At 39.0% G+C, this 24181-nt stretch overlaps 2 protein-coding genes across 3 annotated transcripts in view; both read left to right on the top strand.

The window, feature by feature from the left end:
- Positions 1–4908, top strand: part of sf3b4 (splicing factor 3b, subunit 4) — an 8725-nt gene extending 3817 nt beyond the window's left edge. The window contains exons 4-6 of one of the 2 annotated variants that reach the window (XM_079259069.1): positions 739–906; positions 2122–2280; positions 4652–4908. In XM_079259069.1, the coding sequence (XP_079115195.1) occupies positions 739–906; positions 2122–2280; positions 4652–4815 (491 nt within the window). In that variant the 3' untranslated portion in view covers positions 4816–4908. Of the gene's footprint in view, positions 1–738; positions 907–2121; positions 2281–4633 lie in introns of both variants that reach the window. The other variant, XM_079259068.1, reaches the window with a different exon arrangement.
- A 5868-nt stretch (positions 4909–10776) lies between these two features.
- LOC306770162 (synaptic vesicle glycoprotein 2A-like) lies at positions 10777–23113 on the top strand (the record flags this gene model as incomplete). Its single annotated transcript, XM_079258984.1, has 12 exons — positions 10777–11386; positions 13381–13561; positions 14220–14371; positions 14786–14919; positions 15072–15161; positions 16908–17015; positions 17762–17850; positions 17958–18122; positions 18242–18375; positions 20685–20891; positions 21474–21633; positions 22930–23113. The coding sequence occupies 12 exons, from the start codon at positions 10777–10779 to the stop codon at positions 23111–23113; spliced, it is 2214 nt and encodes a 737-aa protein (XP_079115110.1).
- Between the last annotated feature and the right edge of the window lie 1068 nt (positions 23114–24181).

The raw sequence follows: 24181 nt of genomic DNA, 5'->3' as shown, positions 1-24181 counted from the left end.
AAAGCTGCAACCTTTGCTTCTTTTTGCAAGTCCCCTCTCTCTCATGAAATGTCTCCATCTGGTAAACACTACACAGATGTAGACTCTTGTTTTCTCTTTATTATTTCTCTTTCTGGCTATTTTTTTCTCCCTCTTGGGGGACAAAGAGTATGGATGGTCCTCCATATTGATGGAAAATGTCAAAGTGAATCATCGACAGTTGTCTTTGTTTCTCATCCTCCCCCGTCAACACACAGAGATTCACAGTTAAAACGTGTCAGGCTAACAAGTTTGTCCCCTTTTGGCTACCCATTTCAAAGATGGCGCTGCAACATGGCAGTCTTCTGTTTGGTGTGTCACCATATAAGTACTTATAAAACACTAATTCTGAGCTACAAGAGCGCTTTCATTTAATGATAATGATTAGACCTCAGTAAAATACATATTTATGAAAGCAATACTGGATTTTCGCTAGTAAAAAGCCAGATAAATTACACACTACCTTTAAATCCATATATGCTAGTCATTTATGGAGTTAGCACTTTTGGTTTAAAATACACCTTTGAATGAAATGACATAAAATTTGATTTATAAAACCTTTTCATGGAGAAGTAGTACAAAATACGTTCATGACAAACAACCAAATCTTTGTAATTGTAAATAAATTTGAACATTTATCATTTTAAAAGTCAGTTTTTAGTGTTTGTAGACCATACAAGTATTGAACATGTTACTAATAATTCCTTTTTTTCTGCACAGGTCTGCCACCTCCTGGTGCATTCCCCCCCATTCCTCCTCCTGGATCGATGCCTCCAACAATGCCGCCTACTATGGCAATACCTCCAACAGCAGGGACACCAAATCCACAGGCTGGTGGTGGGCCTCCACCGGGACCACCACCCTTCCCTCCAGGCAGCATGCATCCTGGTAAGTGCTGCGTCCATGTGGCTGTTGGAACGTCAATATTTTGTCAGTTTTCCATTGAAGTGTTCAAAAGCCGTAAAAGGAGGAATACCTTTGATGTTTTAAAGGTTTACAACTTTTAACATTCCCTATTAGGTTATAAAATTATGACCTTTTTTGTTTTCTTTATTGCTCTCTGGGCTAACTTCTCAAAAATACAGCAGAAGATATGGTTGCATGTTCACATTACAAGTTATATTTGCTTAAGAGAATTTAGATCAGGTATAAGTAGGGCCGGAATTCCCCCATAATTTCCTGTATCAATTTATATTCCAGACATTCTCAGATAACATTTTATAAAACACTGAGCGAGAGTTTCCATCTTCACTTCCCTGAGAGAATTAAAAAAAAAAAAACCAAAACTTTATATTTTTGTTAAACTTTCATCAGGTAGACATGTTTTCCCATGTGTGCACTCTGTCCGACCTCCGTGTGATCACCTGTGTGAGCATGCAGGTGTCTTTTTGCGGCCGAATAAAAGGACTAAGGAGGATAAACCTGTTCTAGAGGAAGTGTGGCTTTAAATAAATTCTGTTGTAACTTGCTGCTGTAAAGAAAGCAAGATTAAAGTAAATGAACTCGCCCTTGTAGCGGGGGCTGTAGGTAACGGTTGAGGAAATATTGCCGGTCCATCATCAGATATGTTTCTCAGTATACATGTACATGGTGACATCACTTCATACTTTTTCTGTTTGCTGAACTTTTTCTGTTTCCTGCGGCCTCAGCTTTGGCTTCCAATGTCAGAGGTGACATACGGCTAAATAGTTTACAGGTGAACATAATTTAGTGGTGAATGAAAAAAAAAAAAACTTAGCATCATCTTGGTGAGAGAAGCTGATTTTGCACAGAAGTGACAGAGGCAACCTCTTAACTTTATGCTAAGATGATGATGAGCATTAGTAAACCAGTGAGGGGGTGATCGCTGTTTACACCAAAAAAGGAAAAGTATTTAAAAAAAACCCTTTAAAGTGGAATTTTATTAATATTTGATTAATTTTAACCCTTTAAAAAAATAATCCAACTCTCGGATAAAAAAAAAAAGTCAAGGACCGCTAAACATGGGAACCTGGATTAGTGTTTAGAAACAAGTCATGACTTTCTGTAGTGTCTGCGGCTGCAATGAAATTGGGTCCACAAACCCCTCCAAAACTTGAAATCTGCTCTTTTTCTGTCACACAGGCATGCCTCAGATGCCGATGCCCCCTCCAGCTCCTCCTGGCATGGTGCCACCTCTTCCCGCTCCACCAGGATCAACCCAACGAGCTCCGCCGCCCCCCAACATGCCTCCACCCCCACCTATGGGCATGCCTCCCAGAGCACCGTATGGACCTCCCATGGGTGAGCACTGCGGCAACTCTTCAAGTCTTTGTTGTCAAATAAAAAGTCTCTTCAGCTCACAAATGAGAGAAAGTTCCTTTTGAGGAGGTTATCAGTCAAAGGAAAAGCGAAAGAATCTGTCAGGAAAAGGTTTGGAGTAAAAAATCCAATCTGCGGGTGGTGATGTGAGGAACAGGTTTCCTGGCAATAGAACAGATTCAGGTGTTTAAGCAGAGTGTATTATCAGCAACATTTATAACTATAAAACTCTTCAGATGTATTAAAATAGTCCCATTTTTGCCACAATATTGAACAGATTGATTTCTAAATTTTGCCGAGTGTACCAACACACCTTTCCTAAAAAAAGACACAGAAACTCTGCAGTTTCCATTCTGAACCAGTTTCTGAAGAAAAGCCTGACAAGCATCTGCTAACAATAAACAACAGCCTTACGGTATGCAGTGCATCCAAGTCTGTATGCCATGTTGTAGTCAACACCAGACTCCCCCCCCCCCCCCCCCCCCCCCCCTCCTCCCCCTCTTCCTCCTCCTCCTCCAAACCTAAATCAGGGGCTTCAGCTTGTTTCCAGTGTCAGACATTGATTCAATACTTTTGCCTAATGACTTTTTTTCCTCAGTCTGGTTTCGCTGTCTGGCATCTCATCAGGAAAGAATAAATGAACTGGCTCCATACTTGTGTATTCTGAAACTCTGACCTTAAATGGCACTGGGGAGTTATGTACTCGGCTTATGCTGCCATCAAATGCGAGAATCGCAGAAATGCACAACTAGAGGCAAAATCCATGAAAAGAAAGACTGTGGACTGGTATGGCATGCATTATTTATAACTCTAGAGCTGCATTTGCAGCTTTTTTATATTATTCTTCAATGAAAAAGTAAACAAACGGAGGAGCAAGAGGTTTCTGAAAACTAAGGACTGTATTATGCAAGTTGGAAAGCTGCTTTTAGCAGGATATATTTTTTCTAGAAACTGGAAAAGCAGGAAAACATCCCAGTGGAAACTCCACTGCAGGGTGGAGTTATGCCAGAGGAGTAGGTTGTTCTTGTGTGTTCCCTGCCACCTATTATTCTGGTCTGAGCTATCTGATCTTAATTGGATCATAGAGACTTAAACAGGCTTTGTTATCATTTGTATATGCACCATATAAATTTTTGTTGCACAGACTCGTCAACAGTGTTAAAGATATATAAATTATGTTGATAAATAGTATAAAAATATAATAAGATACTGTATAACATACTGTGCAAATGGAATGTACTGTACAGTACTAGACAAAATGTAAAAGTCAGGTTGCTGCACTATATGTTAGATTTACAGTTCAGCAGTCTGGTAGCCTGAGGAGCAAAGCTGTTACAGAACCTGGTGGTCCTGCACCGACTGCTGCAAAACCTCTTATCCGAGGCCAGCAGGGACAACGGCCCATGATGGGGGTGTGAGGGGTCACTGCTGATATTTTCAGCTCTGGATATACAGGGAGAGAAATCCCAATGATGTTCTCTGCTGTCCTCACCAATCTCCTCATACTCATCCAGTCTGAAGTATTGCAGCCTCCACATCATGCAGAGATATAGTCCATCAGGATGCTCTATGATGCTTTTGTAGAATGTGGAGAGGATGGGTGTTGGCTAGTGGGCTTTTCTTATCTGCTGCAGGAAGGTCATGCGCTGCTGTGCCCTTTGACCAGTGACCACATATAGGATGTGTGTTAGAACCAAGTCTGACCAGCCTCTTGGCATGTAGCATGTAGCAGGCTGCTGCACCTTCTTTTAAACTTCTTCTGTCAAGGCTGCGCTGTTTTACATCACAGGGTAACTTTCTTTTGGAGGTCTGACAAAGAAGTTTGCAGGTGTTGCTGAGTGTCTCAGACTTTCCCTGTCAGAGCCTTGGTGATAAGAATATTTGTAAAAAAAAAAAAAAATTGGTGTGAAAAGTATTTGTTTAAGATGTCATAATAGAAATTGGATCAGGTATAACTGCATTTCTATTTATATTGGATAAATGTTCTTGGTATGATTTGAAAATCGTTGTCAAAGCCGAGTTCGGCAGTCACTTCTACGCGATTTTACTTCTACGCACTTTTTCACTCTAATCATATTTTAGTTTTAAGAAATGTGAGAGGAAAATGGACTCCTACACCTCTTCTAGCGCTGTGATAGAAACTTTATAGCATGATCGTCCAGGTTTTGCAGGTTTCTGAGACCAGAATAAGGGAGACAATATGAGGAGCAGCAAACTCTCTGCAAAGACTGTTGAGGTGAATGAATAAGTGTGAAAACAGGTCTTCACCCAGGAGAGTGTGTTTTGTGTCCAGTTGTTAGAGACCTGTTTTCAGTTACCCATCTTCCTCTCTCAGCTCCACCTGTTCCTCCAGGTATGAGAGGTCCTCCTCCCCCCATGCCTCCACCTGGTTACGGTGCCGGTCCTCCCGGGCCACCTCGTCCACCCCCCTTTCCTCTCCAGAGAGGACCACCGATGCCGCCGAGGCCCCCAGGTGCCCCTCCACGGGTTCCTTTGAGAGCACCAGTGCCTCCGTAATCCATGCCAGACTACAGGAATTGGCTAACTTTTGTTTTTTTTATTTTAAATGTTTAGATCTACTAGAGATTGTAATAGTGGAGATAATTTAACCAACTGTTTTTGCCATTGTACAGATAAAAAACATTTGACAAATAAAATATTTAGTACAAGTTTTCTTTTGTCTCTTCAACTTTCTAAGTATTAATGACTGACTGTAGTTTTGTTGATTTACTCCAATAGTTTTTTTCCCTTTTATCATGCTGGGGTTGCTTTGGTGCCTGTGAGTCTCAGACTGGAGACTTTAACTTAACAAGACTCAATGCTACCATTGCAAAGAGGAGTCTTGCAAACTTGCAAAAGCTTGAAGAGACGGCATTAGAAGAGGAGTACAAACTATATGAAGACTGAAGAAAGACATTTTAAGATTGTTGGAAGAAAAACTTAAGGTTTTACAATTAAATATTAAACGTTACCAATAACTAACATAGAGATGTGTTTTTGCTTAACTCATAATGATCCAACCCTTGAAAAAAATATGGTGACTTTTTTTTAATATGAGGTCTTTATGTATCCCTTTTATAAATGTAAAATGGATACAGTACCACATTTTATCAGGGATAATAACCATTTGTCTGATATGTCAGAAATGTTTATAGTGTAATCTTCTGCTTTCTGGTGTTGAGAATGAATTAAGAGGCTGTAGACAAAAAATCTGATTGTGTTCCACACTATGGTTCCACAGGATTTTGTTAATCATGTGTGTTGATGTGTGTGATGTTCTGGCCCTGTGATGGACTGGTGGTGTCCAGGTTCCTGCCTCTTGTCCAATGATTGCTGGGATAGGTTCCAACTACCATAAGCGGTGAGGAGAATAAGTGTTATGAAAAACTTAAAATTTGTGTTGAACAGTCAGTGCCGTTTGAACTTGAAAGTTTTAATTCTTGATTTTCACATGGTCTTTACTTTTGCTATATGCCCCGAGCTGTAGTGTTAAAACTTTCCAGGTGATTCACATTTAGACAGAATTTGACAACCACACAATCCTGTGGGTCTGACATAAATGTAAACTTTACATCCTCAGAAATATTTCCACCCCGAAGGACATATTTTCAGCAAGCAGGACATTTTTCCACATGTTCCCTTGCAGCCTCTTGATAGTCAAAGGAATAGCCAAAGTTGTTGGCATGGCAACAAGAGTCAGGCGTGCTTGCACGTGTTTTGATTTTATTGCGTGTAAATTATATTTGTGGGGAAAAAAAGAAAAGTGTGACAAAGAGCTGGGAAAGCCCAAAAATGCTCATAATGACCTAAAACACCAAATTAACCCGCAGGACATTTTTACTCTCCTGATGTGCAACAACCAGAGTAAAACTGCCGAAATTGCGCACAGACTTGTGTGCAGATCTGCGGCCAACCCCTCCAGACACGAAGCCGTTTCTAAAGGCGCTCGTGATGTTCTCGCGTGGGGGAGGGGGACCCCTAGCGCATCACTGGAGTGTGAGTGGATGGCGTGGGTTTCTCTCCTCCAAAGCGCGCAGCATCGTCGTCACTCGCTTCACAGCAACAGCCTCGTACGCATCATCATCCTCATCCTCCTCCTCCTCCATCCTCATCCTCACCCTCTCCAGGCTGAAGAGTCGCTCGCAGGAATTAAGGTGAGCGTAAATTTGAACGCGATGGACGGTAATTATGGTGGGTTTTTTTTTGGTTTTTTTTGAGGGGCTCGTGGCGTCTTGGAGCGCCTGATCCATTTCCCATCCTTTTCTCTTTCATTAAGACATCACGAGCAGGACACGATGGGCGTGATCGCTTCACGCAGCAAAATTAAGATCGATTTTCTTAATCAAGACGCGGGGCCTGTGATCCAACCCAAGTCGTGACAAACTGAGATTTCTAAAATTGATTGCATTATGACAGGCTGCAAGCTGAGCCCCAATCTTCTGGTATTTCTAACAGATTTCTATGTGAACCTGGTCGTATTGGTTGACTGTGGTGTATAAATTAGCCAGTTCGCGCGACAAGGCCCTTACAACCACTAAAAGATGGTCATAGCCTTTCAGGTTTATTTTTGCGCATAATTAATGAGTCTTGAATTCACCCTGTTGCCTCCCTGCATCACCAAACAGATGCTTGTGAAATTAAATCAACGAGGAGCCAAATCTGCATAGTACAGGTGTCCTTACCCTGTTGTGATGATGAGGAATATAAAGCCAAAAAATATTGGGCACTGCAGGGAGATTTGTTTGGTTTTCTTTGACTAATACGATGCAATGAGGTGTTCGAAATATGCATTATAACACGGTTGTTAAAAAAATCTCAGTCCTTTGATTTGCTTTTAATGAGAGGACTAAATGTTCTGTATGGCAATGCAGCTAAATCTTAAAGCTGCTGCCGATCAGTTTCTGAATGGAGGAGGAAAAAATATCAAAGAGGAGGTTTCTGGGACGAAGGAGCAATAAAAATCCACCCTCCTCATCCCCAGGCCTTCCTCCTCTTTTTCTTTCCCCCTGTTTCAGATGTGTGGACTGTGTATTGCAGGCTGTGGGAGCTGCAGAGAGCCTTTCAACTTGACATGAGTGATGAAATGAGAGAGGTAGCCTTTTTTACGCTTTAGTGTCTTTATGAGAAAGGTGGGAAGTGGGAATTGGGGGTGTTGTTTACCTGTTGCATAGTATAGGGAGGCCTTGATTCTATCTATGAAACTTGAGCTATTATGTTTTATATTCTGTTTTTATTTTTTCTTGGGTTGAAGTCTTCCTGCTGCACTGTGTTTTGTTGCCCTGTAATATTTGGAGTATTTGCTTTTAGCTCTCTTACTCTTTGGCTGCCAGACTTCTAGTGAATCTGTCCTTCAGTGGTGCATGACATTAATTTATGGAAGGTTATTTATGGTCTCATGGAATCAAAGCTGTTAACAGGATTTCAGAAGAATATAATGCTTTTTTTTTATAGGTTTATCCATATCAGAAACACACAATAATATCTGAATCCATTTTGCTGCCTCACTCTCATGGTCTGCTGTGTGTGTATGCTCACTTATTGTTACACTACAGAAAAACTTCCTATTTATATTTACAAATAACAGAACCAGCAGGTATTATTAGTGGTAACCACCCTAGGATGCAGATATAATTATGATGTCTTGCAAAGATAATTAACTTGGTAAAAGCTGTACAAATATACTATGATTCTGCAAGAGGTTTAAATAAAATAAAAAAATCTGCAAATTAAATTTGACAAGGGTGTGTATACTTTGTTTTTGTGAGGGATAGAATAAAAATAACAGACGTGCGAGTGCATCCGCCTGAGATATTATTGGTTGTAGTCCCACAGTTTAGCCTGACTGACCAGGCCTGGTTGGGTTCCTTTGATCTGTGCTCATCATGCTGACAGTGGCGGACCTGCTGCCTCATGCTTGGAAATGGTTGACTGTAAGAAATTTAAGATATACAGTAAGTTATCCCTGTAGCATTGCATCTAGGTTCAAAGATCATACATTTAATGCATAAATACACTTGCTTGTGTTTAATGCAACATGATTGTCTGCAGATGAATTTGGTGAAAGCGATCAAACAGGAAATGAACACAAATTTATGAATACTCTTTCCAAAAAAAGTTACCACTCTACAGGTTTTTCACCAAAATGTTAATGTTTGATTGAAGGGATTTGGTGTCTAAGCACGCAGAGAAATGCAAGCTCTCAGGCCTTTTTAACTGCTCTTTCCTGTGTACCTACCATATAAAAAAAAAGCTTTGTTAGACCCATTATTACCTGTCAGAGTTGGTTTCGGAAACACAGGTGAAAGTGCAATGATGTCTCATCATTGTCTGTCTGTTGTTTCACAACAGCACAAATTCAAAGGGACATGTTGTCTTATTGCATTCTGACTAAAGGCACAGTGTCCTAATAATACAGCATATGGATATGTATGCCGCCCATCACCTGCTGGAACAAGCTGTGGCCAAAAAAAAGAAAGAAACTCCAAACAACATTTTCAAAGAGGGGTGTGACTAAAACAATCTTCAAACCTCTTTTTCTTAGTTTTAATATTCACTTGCTTGTAGACATCACTTTATGTATCTTTCTTTGCACTCCTAATTTAACACTGTCCGCGTTTGATTGCATCAACTCTATTTTAATGTCTTTGAAATAACCTAATCATATAGTTTGGCAAAATTCCTAGCAACCCAAGTGATCATGTTTATGTTGAGTCATGGCTGTTTTAACACCAGACTGCAACAACAACAAAAACAAACCCAAAACTACAGATAGGTGTGGTGGTTGTGTTTAGGGAGGTTCATCAGTGTCTTATTTAGTCAAAAACAGGAAAGATGCCAGGTTTACACACCAAGTTTAAGAGTATCTTTAGGTTAACGAATGTGATGTTTAATGAAAACTGTTTGGATCACTTATGAGGAAACCTGCCTCCCACTTTAAATTTCTGTGATAGAAACCAAAACAGATTTTAAATTTTAATGCAAGATTTTAGGACGTTATTGGACTGAAATGTTAACAATGACAAGCCTACTTTTGTTTTTTTTGTTTTTTTTCACCTGCTGTAATTCTTCATGATGAACATAAGCACTCAAAGCATTTTCGCATCAAGATACATTCACTAGAAACTCATTTCTGTCCAAGCCTTGATGCTTCTCTCTGTAATTGCTGCTCAGACTCATCTGTGACCCAGCAGAGAACACATGCTGGGTGGATATGGAAGAGCAACAAGTGTGGTCAGAGAGGAATCCATTACTGGCCATTTAGGTCACGTGATTTGCTGTATGAAAAAAACAAACAGTTTAAATCTAAACTGCAATCTGATCTAGTGGCATTCAGATTAGTTTACCTGCAGCACACTCCAAACATGTGAGAATCACACAATTTCTGCTCTTTAACAAGTCAAGACTTAAATGAAATGTTTTAAGTATTGTATGGTTGATGCAGCAAGTTTATTTATCAGTATCAAACTTCATCCGTCATCCATCATCTATACCTGCAGGGTACACTGAGCAAGTTGCCAGTCTGTTGCAGGGCAACACAGAGAGAAAAACACTTACACTCACTTCTAGAGAGAATTTAGAAACACCAATTAACCTAACATGCATGTTTTTGGTCTGTGGGCAGAAGCTGTAGCGAAACCAACCATATAAAAGTTGTATAGAACATGGAAACACTTACAAAAAGTCTCAAGGTTTAAACTGGGAGGCTGCTGCTGTGAAACAATATCACTGACCACCACACCACCATGCAGCCCATGACTGGAGTCAAGAAATTTTGTTTTTAAAACTCATTTAAAGATTAATTTATATGTTTGATTTTGATAACAGAATTATTTCCTAGTACATATAATATCATGAACAGTTACTCAAACTACCCTCACAAATATATTTACAGTTAGGTAAGACATATGTCAGGTAATTACTGTCAGACAAATAAACATTTTTTTTAATAGTGAGCAAGCTAATATTTGCCTCAGCTGTGTCTCCATCATTGTACGTGTATGTAAAAAATGCAATTAACTTAGTTAATATTGAACATTTAAGTAACTGATTTTGACTTAGTGTCAGTGAAATCAGCTGTTTAAACCTCCTCAGATGAATACATGAAAATGAAAGATTAGTTACAGCAAAACTTACAGCAAAAAAATCCTCTTTTTTTGTGGTTTTCTGTTTGTGCCTTTCTTTTGTCAACTTTTTCAAAAAATTATATTATAGAAATGTATGGGAACAGAATTTTAAGCTGCCGTCAGATTTTTCTTTGTAACACATCACCTTTTTATGAATCTTCTGACTGACAAGGAAACTAAAGTTGAGCTAATTTTACTGTCCGTTTTCTCCCCAGGCATAAGAAGAGCCTGTTTTTCTCAAGCGAACTGGGCTTCAACTCTTTAAACCTTTAAACAAACTGAAGCCCCAGTACTTTCAGGGGGGGCTCTCAGCTTGATCTTTGAGCTTTGTTGCTTCAACTGAAACCTCTGTAAAATGGAGGACGGCTACCAAAACCGGACTGCCTTCATGAAAGGTGCCAAAGACATTGCCAAAGAAGTGAAGCGGCAAGCATCAAAGAAGGTGGGCCGCTCAGTGGATCGGATGACCGATGAGTACAGCAAGCGATCCTACAGTCGCTTCGAAGAAGATGATGATGATGACTATCCCATGCAGGGACACCAGGATGGAGGCTATTACCGTGGTGACAGCCAGGCAGCCAATGACGAAGAGGGTGGCCACAGTGACTCCACAGAAGGTCATGATGAAGATGATGAAATCTATGAGGGCGAGTACCAAGGAATTCCCAGGGCTGATTCAGGCAAAGGTAGTTTGGCTGGTGGTCCGGGATCGATGACAGCCGGAGCACAACAGTTCAGAGACATTGGAGTTTCTGAGGCTGAGAGACGGAAGGACCAGGAGGAGCTGGCTCAGCAGTATGAGACCATCTTACAAGAATGTGGTCATGGCAAATTCCAGTGGAGCCTGTACTTTGTACTGGGGCTGGCACTCATGGCGGACGGTGTGGAGATCTTTGTGGTGGGGTTTGTCCTCCCCAGTGCAGAGAAGGATATGTGTCTGTCTGAACCCAACAAGAGCATGCTTGGTGAGACTCTCCAGTTTTTCTTACACATGTTGTACATAACAAAAGTATAAATAAGAGGTGCCCAAGTCTGGTCCCTGCGATCTACTATCTGGCAACTTTTAGATGCATGGCTTCACCAACTTGCTGAAGTCAAATGTCTGAACTCCCTCATGCACATGTCATTCAGCTCTGTAGAGGCCTGGTAACGAGCCATTTGTTTGATTCAGGTGTGTTGGAGATTGGTTGCATCTAAAAGTTGCAGAATGGTAGATCTCAAAGACTGGACTTAGGCCCCTCTATAATTGGTGTATTCACGACTTGATTCAGCTTACTCCTCTGTGTCATATTCAATGCAATTCAGCTTTATTTGTGTCGCACCACTTCACAACAATGTTGGCTCAGGGCACTTTACAGACACATCAATTCAAGCCAATTCATAAACACCCTAGCTAATAGAAACCAACTGATTGCATCAAATCTTGATTTTGATCCAATCTCCATCCTGAGCACGCATGAGGCGACAGTGGGAAGGAAAACTTCCTTTTAACAGGAAGAGAAAACCTCCAGCTGAACCCGGCTAAAGGAGAGCAGCCATCTGCCTCGACTGGTTGGGGTGGAGAGGACAGGAAGAACAAATTAATATGTACAGCAGGTTTTATTCAGGAAGACTTGCTGAAAAAGGAGAAATATGTCAATGATGGCGATATTGTCATATATTTATAGATGAAGGAAAAGGTGCAAGGTACTACTCAGTAGGGCTGTGACAATATGCATTTGTTTTGAGTTGATTCCGATTTTTTGGGCGCCGATTTGGTTTAAATTGCAATTCTCACAATTATTCGATATTGCTCATTTTTGTAGACTAAATTCAAACAAAAAAAAAGTACTAACTTTTTTTTCTGCTTGTCACTTTTCTTTATTTCAGTTAGAAAAAAATAACACAGTGGCCAGACCGTCATTCTGCTCCTATTATGCCCAAGAAGACCAGTAAAAAGATCAATAAAAACTACAAAAATGACAAAAATTTTATCACGGATTATTTTTATTTATTTATAAAAAATAGATTTTTAACAAAAAAATTGATTTTAAAAATTGTGTAGCAAAAAATCCCGATATTTGATTTTTCAATTTGATTTTCCCACCCTTACTTCTCAGTGCATCAGGTTATGTCCCCGTGGCTGCATAAGTAATGGATGGCTTGACTACTTTTTATTATAAGAGCATAAATGACCATAGACTTTAGTTCTTGCTCAGGAATTATTCCAAACATCTAAATGAGTAACCCTGTTGCTTTTGGCAATAATTTCCTTTATGACACTGAACATGGGCTGTTTATTTTGAGTCAGAGCCCCACACACCGTTCCAGAAACTCATTAGCCCAAGATGTCTATTAACTTCGTGGAGAATTCCACCACCAGTTGAATGACAAGCATGCATATCAGGGACACAGTATGCATTTCCACTTATGGTTTCCACCTACTAGATACATTTTTGTGGTGTTAATAGACCGAAGAAATTGAAGTAAAATGTAGATGAGGAGGCAGGCTGCTAGCAAGCAGAATGTGGATGTGAAAACGATACAAGTTGAGATACTTTGAATATAAAAATCTAGTTTGCAGAAATTCTCATGGAAAGAATTAACATTCTGCATGGCTTTTCAATCCAAATGGGTTTTAAGGATGAAAATGAAAATAATATGTACACTGCAGTTCCTAAATTGGCCACTTTAGGCCAGAAACAAGTAATAAACATTGATGCCCAATTTTTACACCCTTTTGAGATGTATTAAGGCTTTTTTGTTTTTGTTTAATTACACTTTTGCATAATTTTCTGTTTAAAAAATATAATAAAAGAAAGAAAAAAGTTTAGTATTTGAAGTTGTTTTATGTCATTAGTGAACTTATTTGAATAAGAGACAATGAGAAAAAGAACACAACAATCTTTCACACTGCTGAGTGTTGTAGTTAAATACTGACACGTTTCCGTCTTCTCCACTTTCTTTACTCTCTCCCCAGGTTTGATTGTATATTTCGGGATGATGGTTGGGGCTTTTCTTTGGGGGGCTCTGGCTGACCGGATAGGCCGTCGGCAGTCTCTTATAATCTCTCTTTCCATCAACAGCATATTCTCCTTCTTCTCCTCCTTTGTCCAGGGTTACAGCACCTTTCTGTTTTGCCGTCTCCTCTCGGGTGTCGGGTAATTAAGAGAAAAAAAAAGTCTTTTTTAATCTGCTTTATATTGAAAGTCTGTCATTCTTACATGCTGCACAGTAATGTTGACTGTTTTGTCATTTTATTCATTACTAACCTTTTTTTAAAAAAAAAAGGGTGTTAAGGGGTTCAGTAAACTAGTACCGGTAAATGATTGGGGTTATCATTTCCATTTGAGTTCAAATGAGTCATCTGACTTTGTTTTGTCCCATTACACAGTAATGTAAAAGCCCGAGCTGTCTGCCATCCAGCCACAGCTGTACAGTAAAGTTTTGAGAGTCAAACAGTTGTGACTTTATTAACAAACAGTTTTATACTTTGACAGTCATTTGCAGTACATTCATTTAATCTTCCTATAAAATAGAGAAAACTCTTTAAAGAGTATTTCAGGTTATGTGAACTGAAAAAAAAGTGTAAACGCTAATTTCTAGCTCAAATATGACTGATAATCTTTGTGCCTTGCGATGGACTGGCAGCCTGTCCAGGGTGTACCCTGCCTCTCACCCAGTGATTGCTGGGATTGGCTCTAGCTTCCCTGCGACCTCCAATTTGACTAAGTGGTTACAAAAATCTTTGAATGAATGAATGAATCTTTGTGCCCAAACAGTTCCTACGTGAGCTCAGTTGATTTTTAAATTTTACAGAATCGGTGGCTCCATTCCCATCGTGTTTTCATACTACTCTGAGTTTCTGGCTCAAGAGAAGCGTGGGGAGCACCTCAGCTGGCTTTGCATGTTTTGGATGATTGGGGGAATTTATGCATCCGCCATGGCCTGGGCTATAATCCCACATTATGGTAAGTATAAAAATCAAACAAATGATTGGGTTAAATGATAGGGTTCATTTTTTTCCCCCTTAGTTTAACAATTTATTTTAGTTTAACAATTAATCCCACTGTGACAGTGGTTGATTAGACTGAAGAGCATCTACAGCTGGTTGAGCATCACACAGCTGGGAAAAGGCTTGTTTGATAGGAAGCCTCTTTCTGTTCAGAAGCATAGCACTGAAGTTGACCTCTGACCGCTCTGGGGGAAAAAGAAATAAGGACAAGGGTCATAGAGTGTCGCATCGTATTAATATATTAAACAAAGTTCAGCACTTAGCCTACATTTTCATTAGCTTATGTTTGGATGTCACATAGAATCTTCTGCATGTTAATATACAGACATGTCAGCTAATTTCTTTGTGATTGATTGTTTATTTTTGTCAGGATGGAGTTTCCAGATGGGCTCGGCGTATCAGTTCCATAGCTGGCGTGTGTTTGTGTTGGTGTGTGCATTTCCTTCTGTTGCTGCCATTGCTGCCCTCAATGCCATGCCTGAGAGCCCACGCTTCTACTTGGAGGTTAGTAAGAGTGCTTGTTGACAGTCTCTTTACAGGTTTGATTCAAATTTGTGTTTTAACAAGCAGTGAATACAAAGCTAACGTTATTTAGTATTCAGACCAGAATATATTTCAGATGCAAATCTAACTATTTTATTTTTTACAACAATCAGAATGGAAAACACGATGAAGGCTGGATGATTCTGAAGCAAGTGCACGACACGAACATGAGAGCAAAAGGACATCCAGAGCGGGTTTTTACAGTGAGTATCTTTTGAGCAGACAATAATTTAAATCCCTGACACTTGAAGTTAAAGAGGGAGGGGTTTACTGGGAGACTTACAGCAATGGTCACTGGTTAGAGGTTAGTTATTGCCAAGTCCCAATGCTGCATAAAGTGCCTCATATTCACTGTGGACCCGCATGTTTTATGCTTTTATGATGAGTTAGATTTTCCATAACAGAATGAAAAGGTCAGGTGTTCAGAGATTGAATGTTTGTAACTGCAAGAAAAAAAATCTCTATAATTTGTCGATTTACGTCTTTATTTACCAGAAAGTTATATTAAAGGATTTTTAGTGCTTCAAGTAACTGATTCCATAGAATATTTAAATAAAATAAGGATTTGATACCAGCAACTCAGTCTGAAAGAGTTGGGAATGGAGAGGATAATAAAGGCTAAAGTCTTGCAGGAAGAATCTGAGTTTATTTTGCTGATAAGATTTAGCTGCTAAGCAGTCATCTTTATCCCGATTGTTGTTGTGTGATTATCTTCTTTATAATCATGTGGGCAGAAGTTCAGCCAGTGACACACACATAGGCTGTGTTGATGGAGCTTTGCTGCAAAGAGCACACAAAAGGGTTTGGCATTGTCCTGTTCAAATAGCCACTATCTTCTCAATAAAAAAAAGACAATGAAAACGATTTCTTTTGCACTTTTATCTGCTATATAAACAATAGAACAGATCAATACATTACATGCCTATAACATGCATTTCCCAAAAGCTGTATTTTGAGCAAATAAATGATGACATGAGTAAATGGCTCAACTCTCTGTTGTCATAGCAGCCAGTTAATTTTAGGAATCAACTTTCTTATGCCACAATATATTCAACACACTTAAAACTAAGAAGAAATGTTGAATTATAAGTCAATATTGACATGTCTCCTTAATTTGGGATAAAAGAGCAATAATATTTGGTATAAATTCATTTATTCATTCATTATCCTATGCTTAGTCTGATGAAGAGTCGCGGGGAAGCTGGAGCCTATCCCAGCAGTCTTTGGGCAAAAGGCAGGATACACCCTGGACAGCTCACCAGTCCATTCATTCATTCATTCATTCATTCATTCATTCATTCATTCATTTTCCGAACCGCTTAATCCAATTCAGGGTCGGGGGGAAGCTGGAGCCTATCCCAGCCGGCTTTGGGCGACAGGCAGGGTACACCCTGGACAGCTCACCAGTCCATCGCAGCTATATAAATTCTTACTTTGAAATGTTTTTTTTTTTTCTTATTTTTACCTTATTATATTATGTGACTATTATGTATTATGTGACTCTTTTGTTTTCTATCTCGTGAATTCCAAGAAACAAAAGAATGACATATCGGAGATCTTTGTGGGAAAGCCACTTGTAATGTATCAAATGGACATTCATAGCTAATAATTAAGCCACTTAAGCCTCTATCAGAGATTAATTGAAATAGTTGGAAATTTAAATTTTCAACCAGAAAACATTGTTATCATAATATTAGTCTTTAAAACGTGATAACTTTTTTAAAATAACAAAAGCTGTACAGTAGTTAGTGGTCAGTACCAGCAGTTTTTACTGAAGGCTGATCTCAGTGAAGTAGCTGAGATCTAGCCTGATGTTTGATGACTGGTGTGGAGAACTCAGCGTGGTTTAATGATGTCATAGACTAGCATGCAGAGGCATTTTGCATGTCCAATAAAGTGATGGAATTTCCCCAATAAACTATCAATGACTTGTGTCTGTTTAATCTAAGGTTACCACAATCAAGACAGTGAAGCAGATGGATGAGTTGGTGGACATTGGCACTGATACCCCAGTCTGGGAGCGCTACAGACTGAAGATTATGAGCATTTCCCAACAGGTCAGTGAAATTTTTACAAATGTGGCTTACATTATACAAAATGGGCTTAAATATTAGAATAACATAGATGTTGGAGGTTTTGCAGTCACTTTAGATAAAAGTAAAATCTTTAATCAAGTTTAGTAGCTTGAGATAAAGTAACATCTTCCTCCATTAATATAATCGCTGTAAAAGATGCAATTTCCAGCTTGGAGCTGCCTCTAGGAGTCTGGGTGGAGTTGGCATTAGCGTAAGCAAACCCGAGTGGGTGTAAGTATAGGTTGTTGCAAATGTGGCCAAAATGTTACATAGCCTCCTTTTTTAATGTCTGATGCCAATGAAGCTGCTTGCTTTAAGCTTTTTCAGCCATGCAAACATGCAGCCTTCCTCCAGTTTGTCTCCTTTCAAGACACAAACTTTCCCTTTTGAACTTTTCACAACTAAACTTTTTTGAAAAGGTTAGATGTTCTGTGTTTAAAACTCTGCCCCCACAATGGCACATTATTGCAGTACTAATTCACCAGATTCATGCATGATTTCAGTTTGTTTTCAGCCTACGCTCTACGTTGTGCGCACACCTACACCCTCCATCATCTCGCCTTAATATCTACTGAAAAGAAAGTCTTGATAAAAAAAGAGTTTAAGCTCAAAGTGTACCAGTACAACTCAATGTCATAACAGTATTAGATAAGACTTGATACATGACCAGACATATCAAAGTCTTTTTCTTTTAATCAAAATGTGTTTTTCTTCTTTACTTCTTGCAGATACGGAATAACATTCTCGCCTGTTTCAACCCAGAGTATAAACGGACAACCTTCATGCTCATGGCTGTTTGGTTCAGCATGTCTTTCAGGTAAAATAAAAGCCCCAGAAAACCTATGGCGTTCCTTTAGCTTCTCGCATACATTGACATAAATTTTGTTGCTTTTTCCATCCGTCTTGCCTTTCGTAACCTTGCAGCTATTACGGCCTGACGGTGTGGTTCCCTGACATGATCAAGTACATCCAGAAGCAGGAATATGACTCACGCACAAAGACCTTCACTAAGGAACGTGTGGAGCATGTCACTTTTAACTTTACCCTGGAAAACCAAATCCATCGCCAAGGATATTATTTCAATGACAAGTAAGACTTTTATTCTAAGATGTAGCTAATTTGTCATTGTCACTGTCTGATTCGGTGCTGCAGTAAAGAGAGTTTGATAAATGTGCAACGCAGCTCGATAAACTGAAGCCTGTCCACAGGTTCCTCAACCTCAAGATGAAGTCCATGGTGTTTGAAGACTCAGTGTTTGAGGAGTGCTACTTTGAAGACATCACTTCCACTCATACCTTCTTCAGGAACTGCACTTTCATTGCAAGTTTGTTTTATAACACAGGTAAATATAACTTCATGTTTCTAATAAGAGTCTTTAGTTTCTATTTATTAAATTGCATATTTATATATGTGTGCCTGTGTGTGTTACCTGATGGATCAACTACCCATACTCTACTTTATGTATATGTCTGTAATTTGTTGCCACTAATGTTGACACTAATAGGGCTTGGCTTTAATATTATGTGAAACTGCAGGACATGAACTTATAGTTAATTTAATCTTTTGCAAAATAACAATAATTAAATTCTGGTGAAGTACTTCCCACACAGACAGTGAGTTTATTTCAGGAAGTGGATAATCCAATCCAACTCCTTGACTATTCCATACAAGTCTAAGCAGAAGAAAATTGAACAAATATTGATCTGATGATGCCTCATAGATAAGCAATGTTGTGGAAGATGGCAGAAAATGAGCCAAGTCTCCTCTGGAGTCACCAGATGGCTGAAAGATATTTCAGATGTGACACCTCTGACAACCAGAATAACATTGGGTGTCAGAGAGGATGATTACCTCATAGTTGGTTTAAAGTGTTTGTTTTGTCACCAGAGTACAATGCTGGCAGTTTGTGTTTCTAGAAACTGCAAGTTTATGCCAATGTCAGTGTTTCTGAACAAAATAAATTTCAGAGCCACTTGAAAACAAAATTACTTGGTTGCCTGTAGTTTTGTTGCATAGATTGTCTTACATTTGACTCACAATAGAAAACGGTGGATAAGCAGTGATGTCAAACTGGAACTGCAAATCATGCTTGCAACCTGGATTTGTTTTCTGTTCAATAAAAGCCCATAATTCTGAATTTGGCAGAAGCATTTACTGGGAAATGTATATTTGACATATCTGTATTCTTTTGAAACCTGGTTGGAAAGGCAGAATGAAAGTAGAGCCAAGAGTTTTAAAGACCAGCGATCAGGGGCGGATTGGCTTTGAGAACACAGACGAAAAGATCATTAGAGCAGATAAGTGATGACTGTATTGAGAAAGTGGTGACATCATGGGAAAGCATGGATTAATGAGAGAAGTAGAGCAGCAGGAATAGTCCATAGATACACAGAGGCAGTAAGAATGTGGGATCAGATCTTCCTTGTTAAAGATAGGTTTCCTCTTTAAGCCTTTAGCTTTTAAAAAGACAAAATAAAGGATGTCCATCAAAAACACCGAGATTAAATTACATTTCACATCCAGATATTTTTTATTTGGTTATTTTTATTCTGAACTTTTGCTTCATCATATATTTTCTAAGTTGCTGCTGCTTAGTAAATAACTTGTTTGAGGCTGAAATGAGTTCAACAGGAGTAACAGAACACAGTGTTCAGCTATCAGAAGTGTTCTGTTACTAGTAACCCAGGGTTACGCAGCAGCACAAGTATTACCATGGCAACACAAACAAAGCCAGCCCAGACTTATACATGGCAGGGAGATAGGTTTAGATGGGAAACAGTGCTTTGAAATTAGGGAAAGAAAGAGACCAGCAGTCGTCACAAGACTAACTTATCGGGATGTGGAGACAGAATAGTTTAACACCTCCTGTTATTGAGCTGTCTGTGGTTTTCACTTCTGCCTGTGGTTTTAGATCAACATGTCAGAAAAAGAGCTGGGAAACACATCTGAGAAATGAAGGCAGAACGCTTTCTTTACGTAAATATTGTAGCCAATTCATTCTTAGCTGTGACAGATTTATTTGGGCTTAGTTTGCAGCAGCAGTAACAGCTCCTATATTTTCATTCCTGCTGCCAGCGATAGTTTCCTTTATGTTTGTGCCACTTGAGCATTTAAAAGTTTTATGATCATTCAGCACTTTTTATGGCTGGTTCCCTTTCATAAAATCGGTATTGGTAATTTGCGTGGTTTGATTTTTAGCATTGTCATCTGAAAATATACAGAAAAACTACAGTACCCTTCAGGGAGAATTAGCTGGACCTCTCCTGATGTTTGAAACAGCCATAAAACAGTTTGACTGGATGTTTTTATGTTTAGTTTCTGCCTCCAAGGAATTTTGATTGAAAGCAGACCTTGGTGAGTGATGGCTTTTGCGGTGGCTGCTGCAATACACTGGCTGCTTTTACTGAGATGATTTAATTCTCTCTCTTCCTGTTTAAAAATAACTAATCATCTGTGTAAGGATGTTTAGTTGGAAAGAAAATTCACTTGTAATGCTTAAATAGCAGATGGAATATAAATCTTTTAATGCTTTAATGTGAATGTAAGGCTCAGTGTTATTCTTTCATTTGCTAAAAGAAAGAACTTGTTTGATAAAGCACCTCAACAGAAATGGATCCCCAAGTATTCACAAATTCAATCTTTTTTCCTCAGATTTGTTCAAATACAGGTTCGTCAACTGCAAACTGGTCAACAGCACATTCCTCCACAACAAAGAGGGCTGCATACTGGATTTCAGTGACGACTTCAACAATGCCTACATGATATATTTTGTCAACTTTCTTGGCACACTGGCCGTGCTGCCTGGAAACATTGTGTCGGCTCTATTAATGGACAAAATTGGCCGTTTAAGAATGCTGGGTAAGTAAATCTAATCTATACAAGTAATTCAGTATTTTCTCTTAAGTATTATATATTATTATTGTTGTTTGGACCAATGTTTACCAATGTTCTTTAAAAATGAAGATGATAAAATTTTGTACAAATTTAAACCTAAAGGTATCAGCTTTAGCTTCCCGCCATTGTTTGCAAACGTGTGGATGGTGGTTTTTTTTCGGAAGAAATATGAAATTGGTGGTGTTGAATGATTTGATGGGCATCTCTTTGCATTACTTTGCCTTTGCAAGTATTTTTTAATGGTCACTGAAAAATGTACCACACTGCTGACATTCCTTTTCCACTTCACACCCCACTATGCTGTCTTGCATCACTATCACTGTTAGATGTGCAAATACCACATGGCCAGGCCCCCTCCCTCTTTCCGACCCACATACACCAACAATCGGAAAATGAACAGAAATACATATCGGTGGTTAATATCGGCACAGTTTTAGTTATTGGGCCGATACCGATATATTAAAAAAATATCATGTTAATAATGCAGTTATATCGTGCATCTTTACTGTTTGGTTTGGTGTAACTGTCCTTCCTCTCTGCACACAGCGGGATCCAGTGTTATATCCTGTGTCAGCTGCTTTTTCCTGATGTTTGGCAACAGTGAATCAGGGATGATCGCCCTCTTGTGTCTGTTTGGTGGCATCAGCATCGCCTCATGGAACGCCTTGGATGTGATCACGGTGGAGCTCTACCCCTCGGATAAAAGGTAGCAGGAAAGCACTTGTTTCCATTGATGTCAATGTAAAGAGTTCATCACTGATTCAGGTCATGTTCAGTGTCAGTGCTGAAAATATTTTGAATCTAATCTGTACTTCTTTCACTTTATTTAATTCCGTTTAATTGTTGTATTTTTTTTGCGAGAGTCAATGATCTTTCTATATTTCTTTTAGTCTTCTGTCTCAGCATCTCTTATCCAGAAGCCAATGTCCTAAAAACATCTAATGCCAGCCGCTATGCCAATGAATGCAGTAGGATAAGTTAAAAAAAAGAAAAGAGAAAAGAACAAGTTGAATTTCTTTTTTTGTTTGAACTTTTGCTCCCACAACAAAATCTAATGCACAATGTTCACTAAAGTAGCAGAAAGCTAAGCTAGTAATTAAAACTACATATGTAGATTCAATTTTAAAAATTGACTTCTCCTGTGATTTCTGTTCAGTTCTTGTAGCGATAGATTTTAATCTTAAAATAAGGTAAAAGAAAACAATGTTCTGATGCTACCTCATGATGGCACCAAACTACATTTTGATTATTTTCTGAGTGGGAAGTATCATGTGGTACAGACAACTTTCAGTGTTTTTTAATTGGACTTTCAGTGTTTTTAATTGGATTTTACTTTTAATTGAACTCTTTTGCTGATTCTCTTGGTTGAATCAATACATTGATTTTTTTCTTTCTAGATTTTTGGATGGGTTTTCTTTTTCTTTTACTAGCTTCAGTTTGATAAAAAAGCCAAACATCAATAAACAACTACACACAGAGGAGAACCCTTAATGTCTCCAGCTTATTTAAGTTATTCATTTCATTCTTCATACTTTTCTTAAACACAAAATTTACTCAGACTTATAAGTGACTTGTATACTTATAAATATTTTTTTTTTTTTATTATACCTAGCTCCTAAATAAGTTGCACTAAACTACAATTAAAGAGGCTCTCGTGAATGATCTGTCAAACAGGAAGACTAATAAAACAAAAATAAGTAAAAAATTTGCAGGAATGCATGTTTGGTTTTGTAGATTTGCTTGAGTATGACGATTTTTGCTTTAATTACTTTTACAAGAATCTTTTAACATCACTGATGGGTCTTTCTTACTCACACACCACATCACTGTGGTGTTTTTAAAGAATAGGCCATTTTGTCCATTAGCTCGCTGCAGCTGTGCTGTTAATTGTAATTCCATCTTATGCACAGGATCTGTAGCAATCAGTACAGTTAACATTTCACATTTTGAATGAACCATTAAGACTCCTCACTGAGTGATGTCCCTCTGTTCTTCTCTTCAGGACCACAGCATTCGGCTTCCTGAATGCGCTTTGTAAACTGGCAGCCGTGCTGGGCATCAGCATCTTCCAGTCATTTGTTGGTATTACCAAGGCTGTACCCATCTTATTTGCCGCTGGTGCGCTGGCTGCAGGTAGTTTCCTTGCAACAAAGTTGCCAGAAACAAGAGGCCAAGTGCTGCAGTAAAGCAGATGACCAGCAATGGGCAGCAGAGTACAGCTTGAGTGTGTCTTTGACAAGTAGAGCCCGAAAATCCCTGAGAGCTTCAGCGCTGCCCGTCCGTCACACAGCAACAGAATAGACTGCCTACCCCAATGTAAGCCCAGAATCCTTTGAAATGTGGATTTTCACCATGATCATAGTAGAAGAGCACACATATGTAGAAAAAGATAGCTGTACCATCCTAACACCTGGGCTTCATTTCAACTGCTCTGCCAGGTATTGTTAGGAATCCGATCTCACATGGAGGAGTAACTCTTACCAGGGGATGTGGTTTAAATTTGTTGTTAGGATAAAACACATCTACAGTGAAAAGACAAAATGGTTAGATGAATAGATGAGATTAAAGAAAAAGCCATTTCTGGGGGATTTAGTCCAGGTGAGTGTGCAGATACGATTGCAGTACTTTGTGTGTCTTTGACCTTGGTGACTGTCTTAAAATTGTACATTTTGGTTTGCTGTGATAATTATATTTTAATTTATTCATTAAAAAAAAAAAAAAAAATCCTTCAAGACCTAAAAATGAATGTTTACGCTAACAATGCCCATGAGTCTATGATCACTGCCTGTTACTGAAGCCAGACAAGCTGAGTGCTGTTATTTTCTAAGTAAACACGTCGAAAACATTCCAGAGAGGACGGACTTACTCAGATGCTGTCATTATTTTGTCCCTGAATAATTCCAGTCTGTTTATTGCCTCAACACTCAGACAGGTGAAGATTCATTTCACAGGATTCTCTGTTGTACTTGGGAATAGTTGGATCCAGCTCCCCAGTGTTAAACCAGTGTTTTCCCTCCCTGATGTGTGACAATTTGTTGTCGTTGTAAGTGGAATGCAGGAGCGCCTGTGGGACGGATTTTGGTGAAGTGCTCAATGTGAAGAGTAGAAATTAGTTGTGTGAGTGTGTGTGGACATGTTTCATGGTAGCTCACTTTATTTGAGCTTTGTGGGACCCACAATGCTGGACCTCAAAAGTTTAAATTAATGTTTGAGAGGTGAGATGTGGATTTAGGGTTAGCAGAGTCCTAACATAG

Source organism: Telmatherina bonti (assembly GCF_933228915.1).
Source record: "Telmatherina bonti genome assembly, chromosome: 19".
Classification (NCBI taxonomy): Eukaryota; Metazoa; Chordata; class Actinopteri; order Atheriniformes; family Telmatherinidae; genus Telmatherina; species Telmatherina bonti.
The sequence above is the reverse complement of the archived record's forward strand: the minus strand, read 5'-3'. Positions and strand labels throughout refer to the sequence as shown.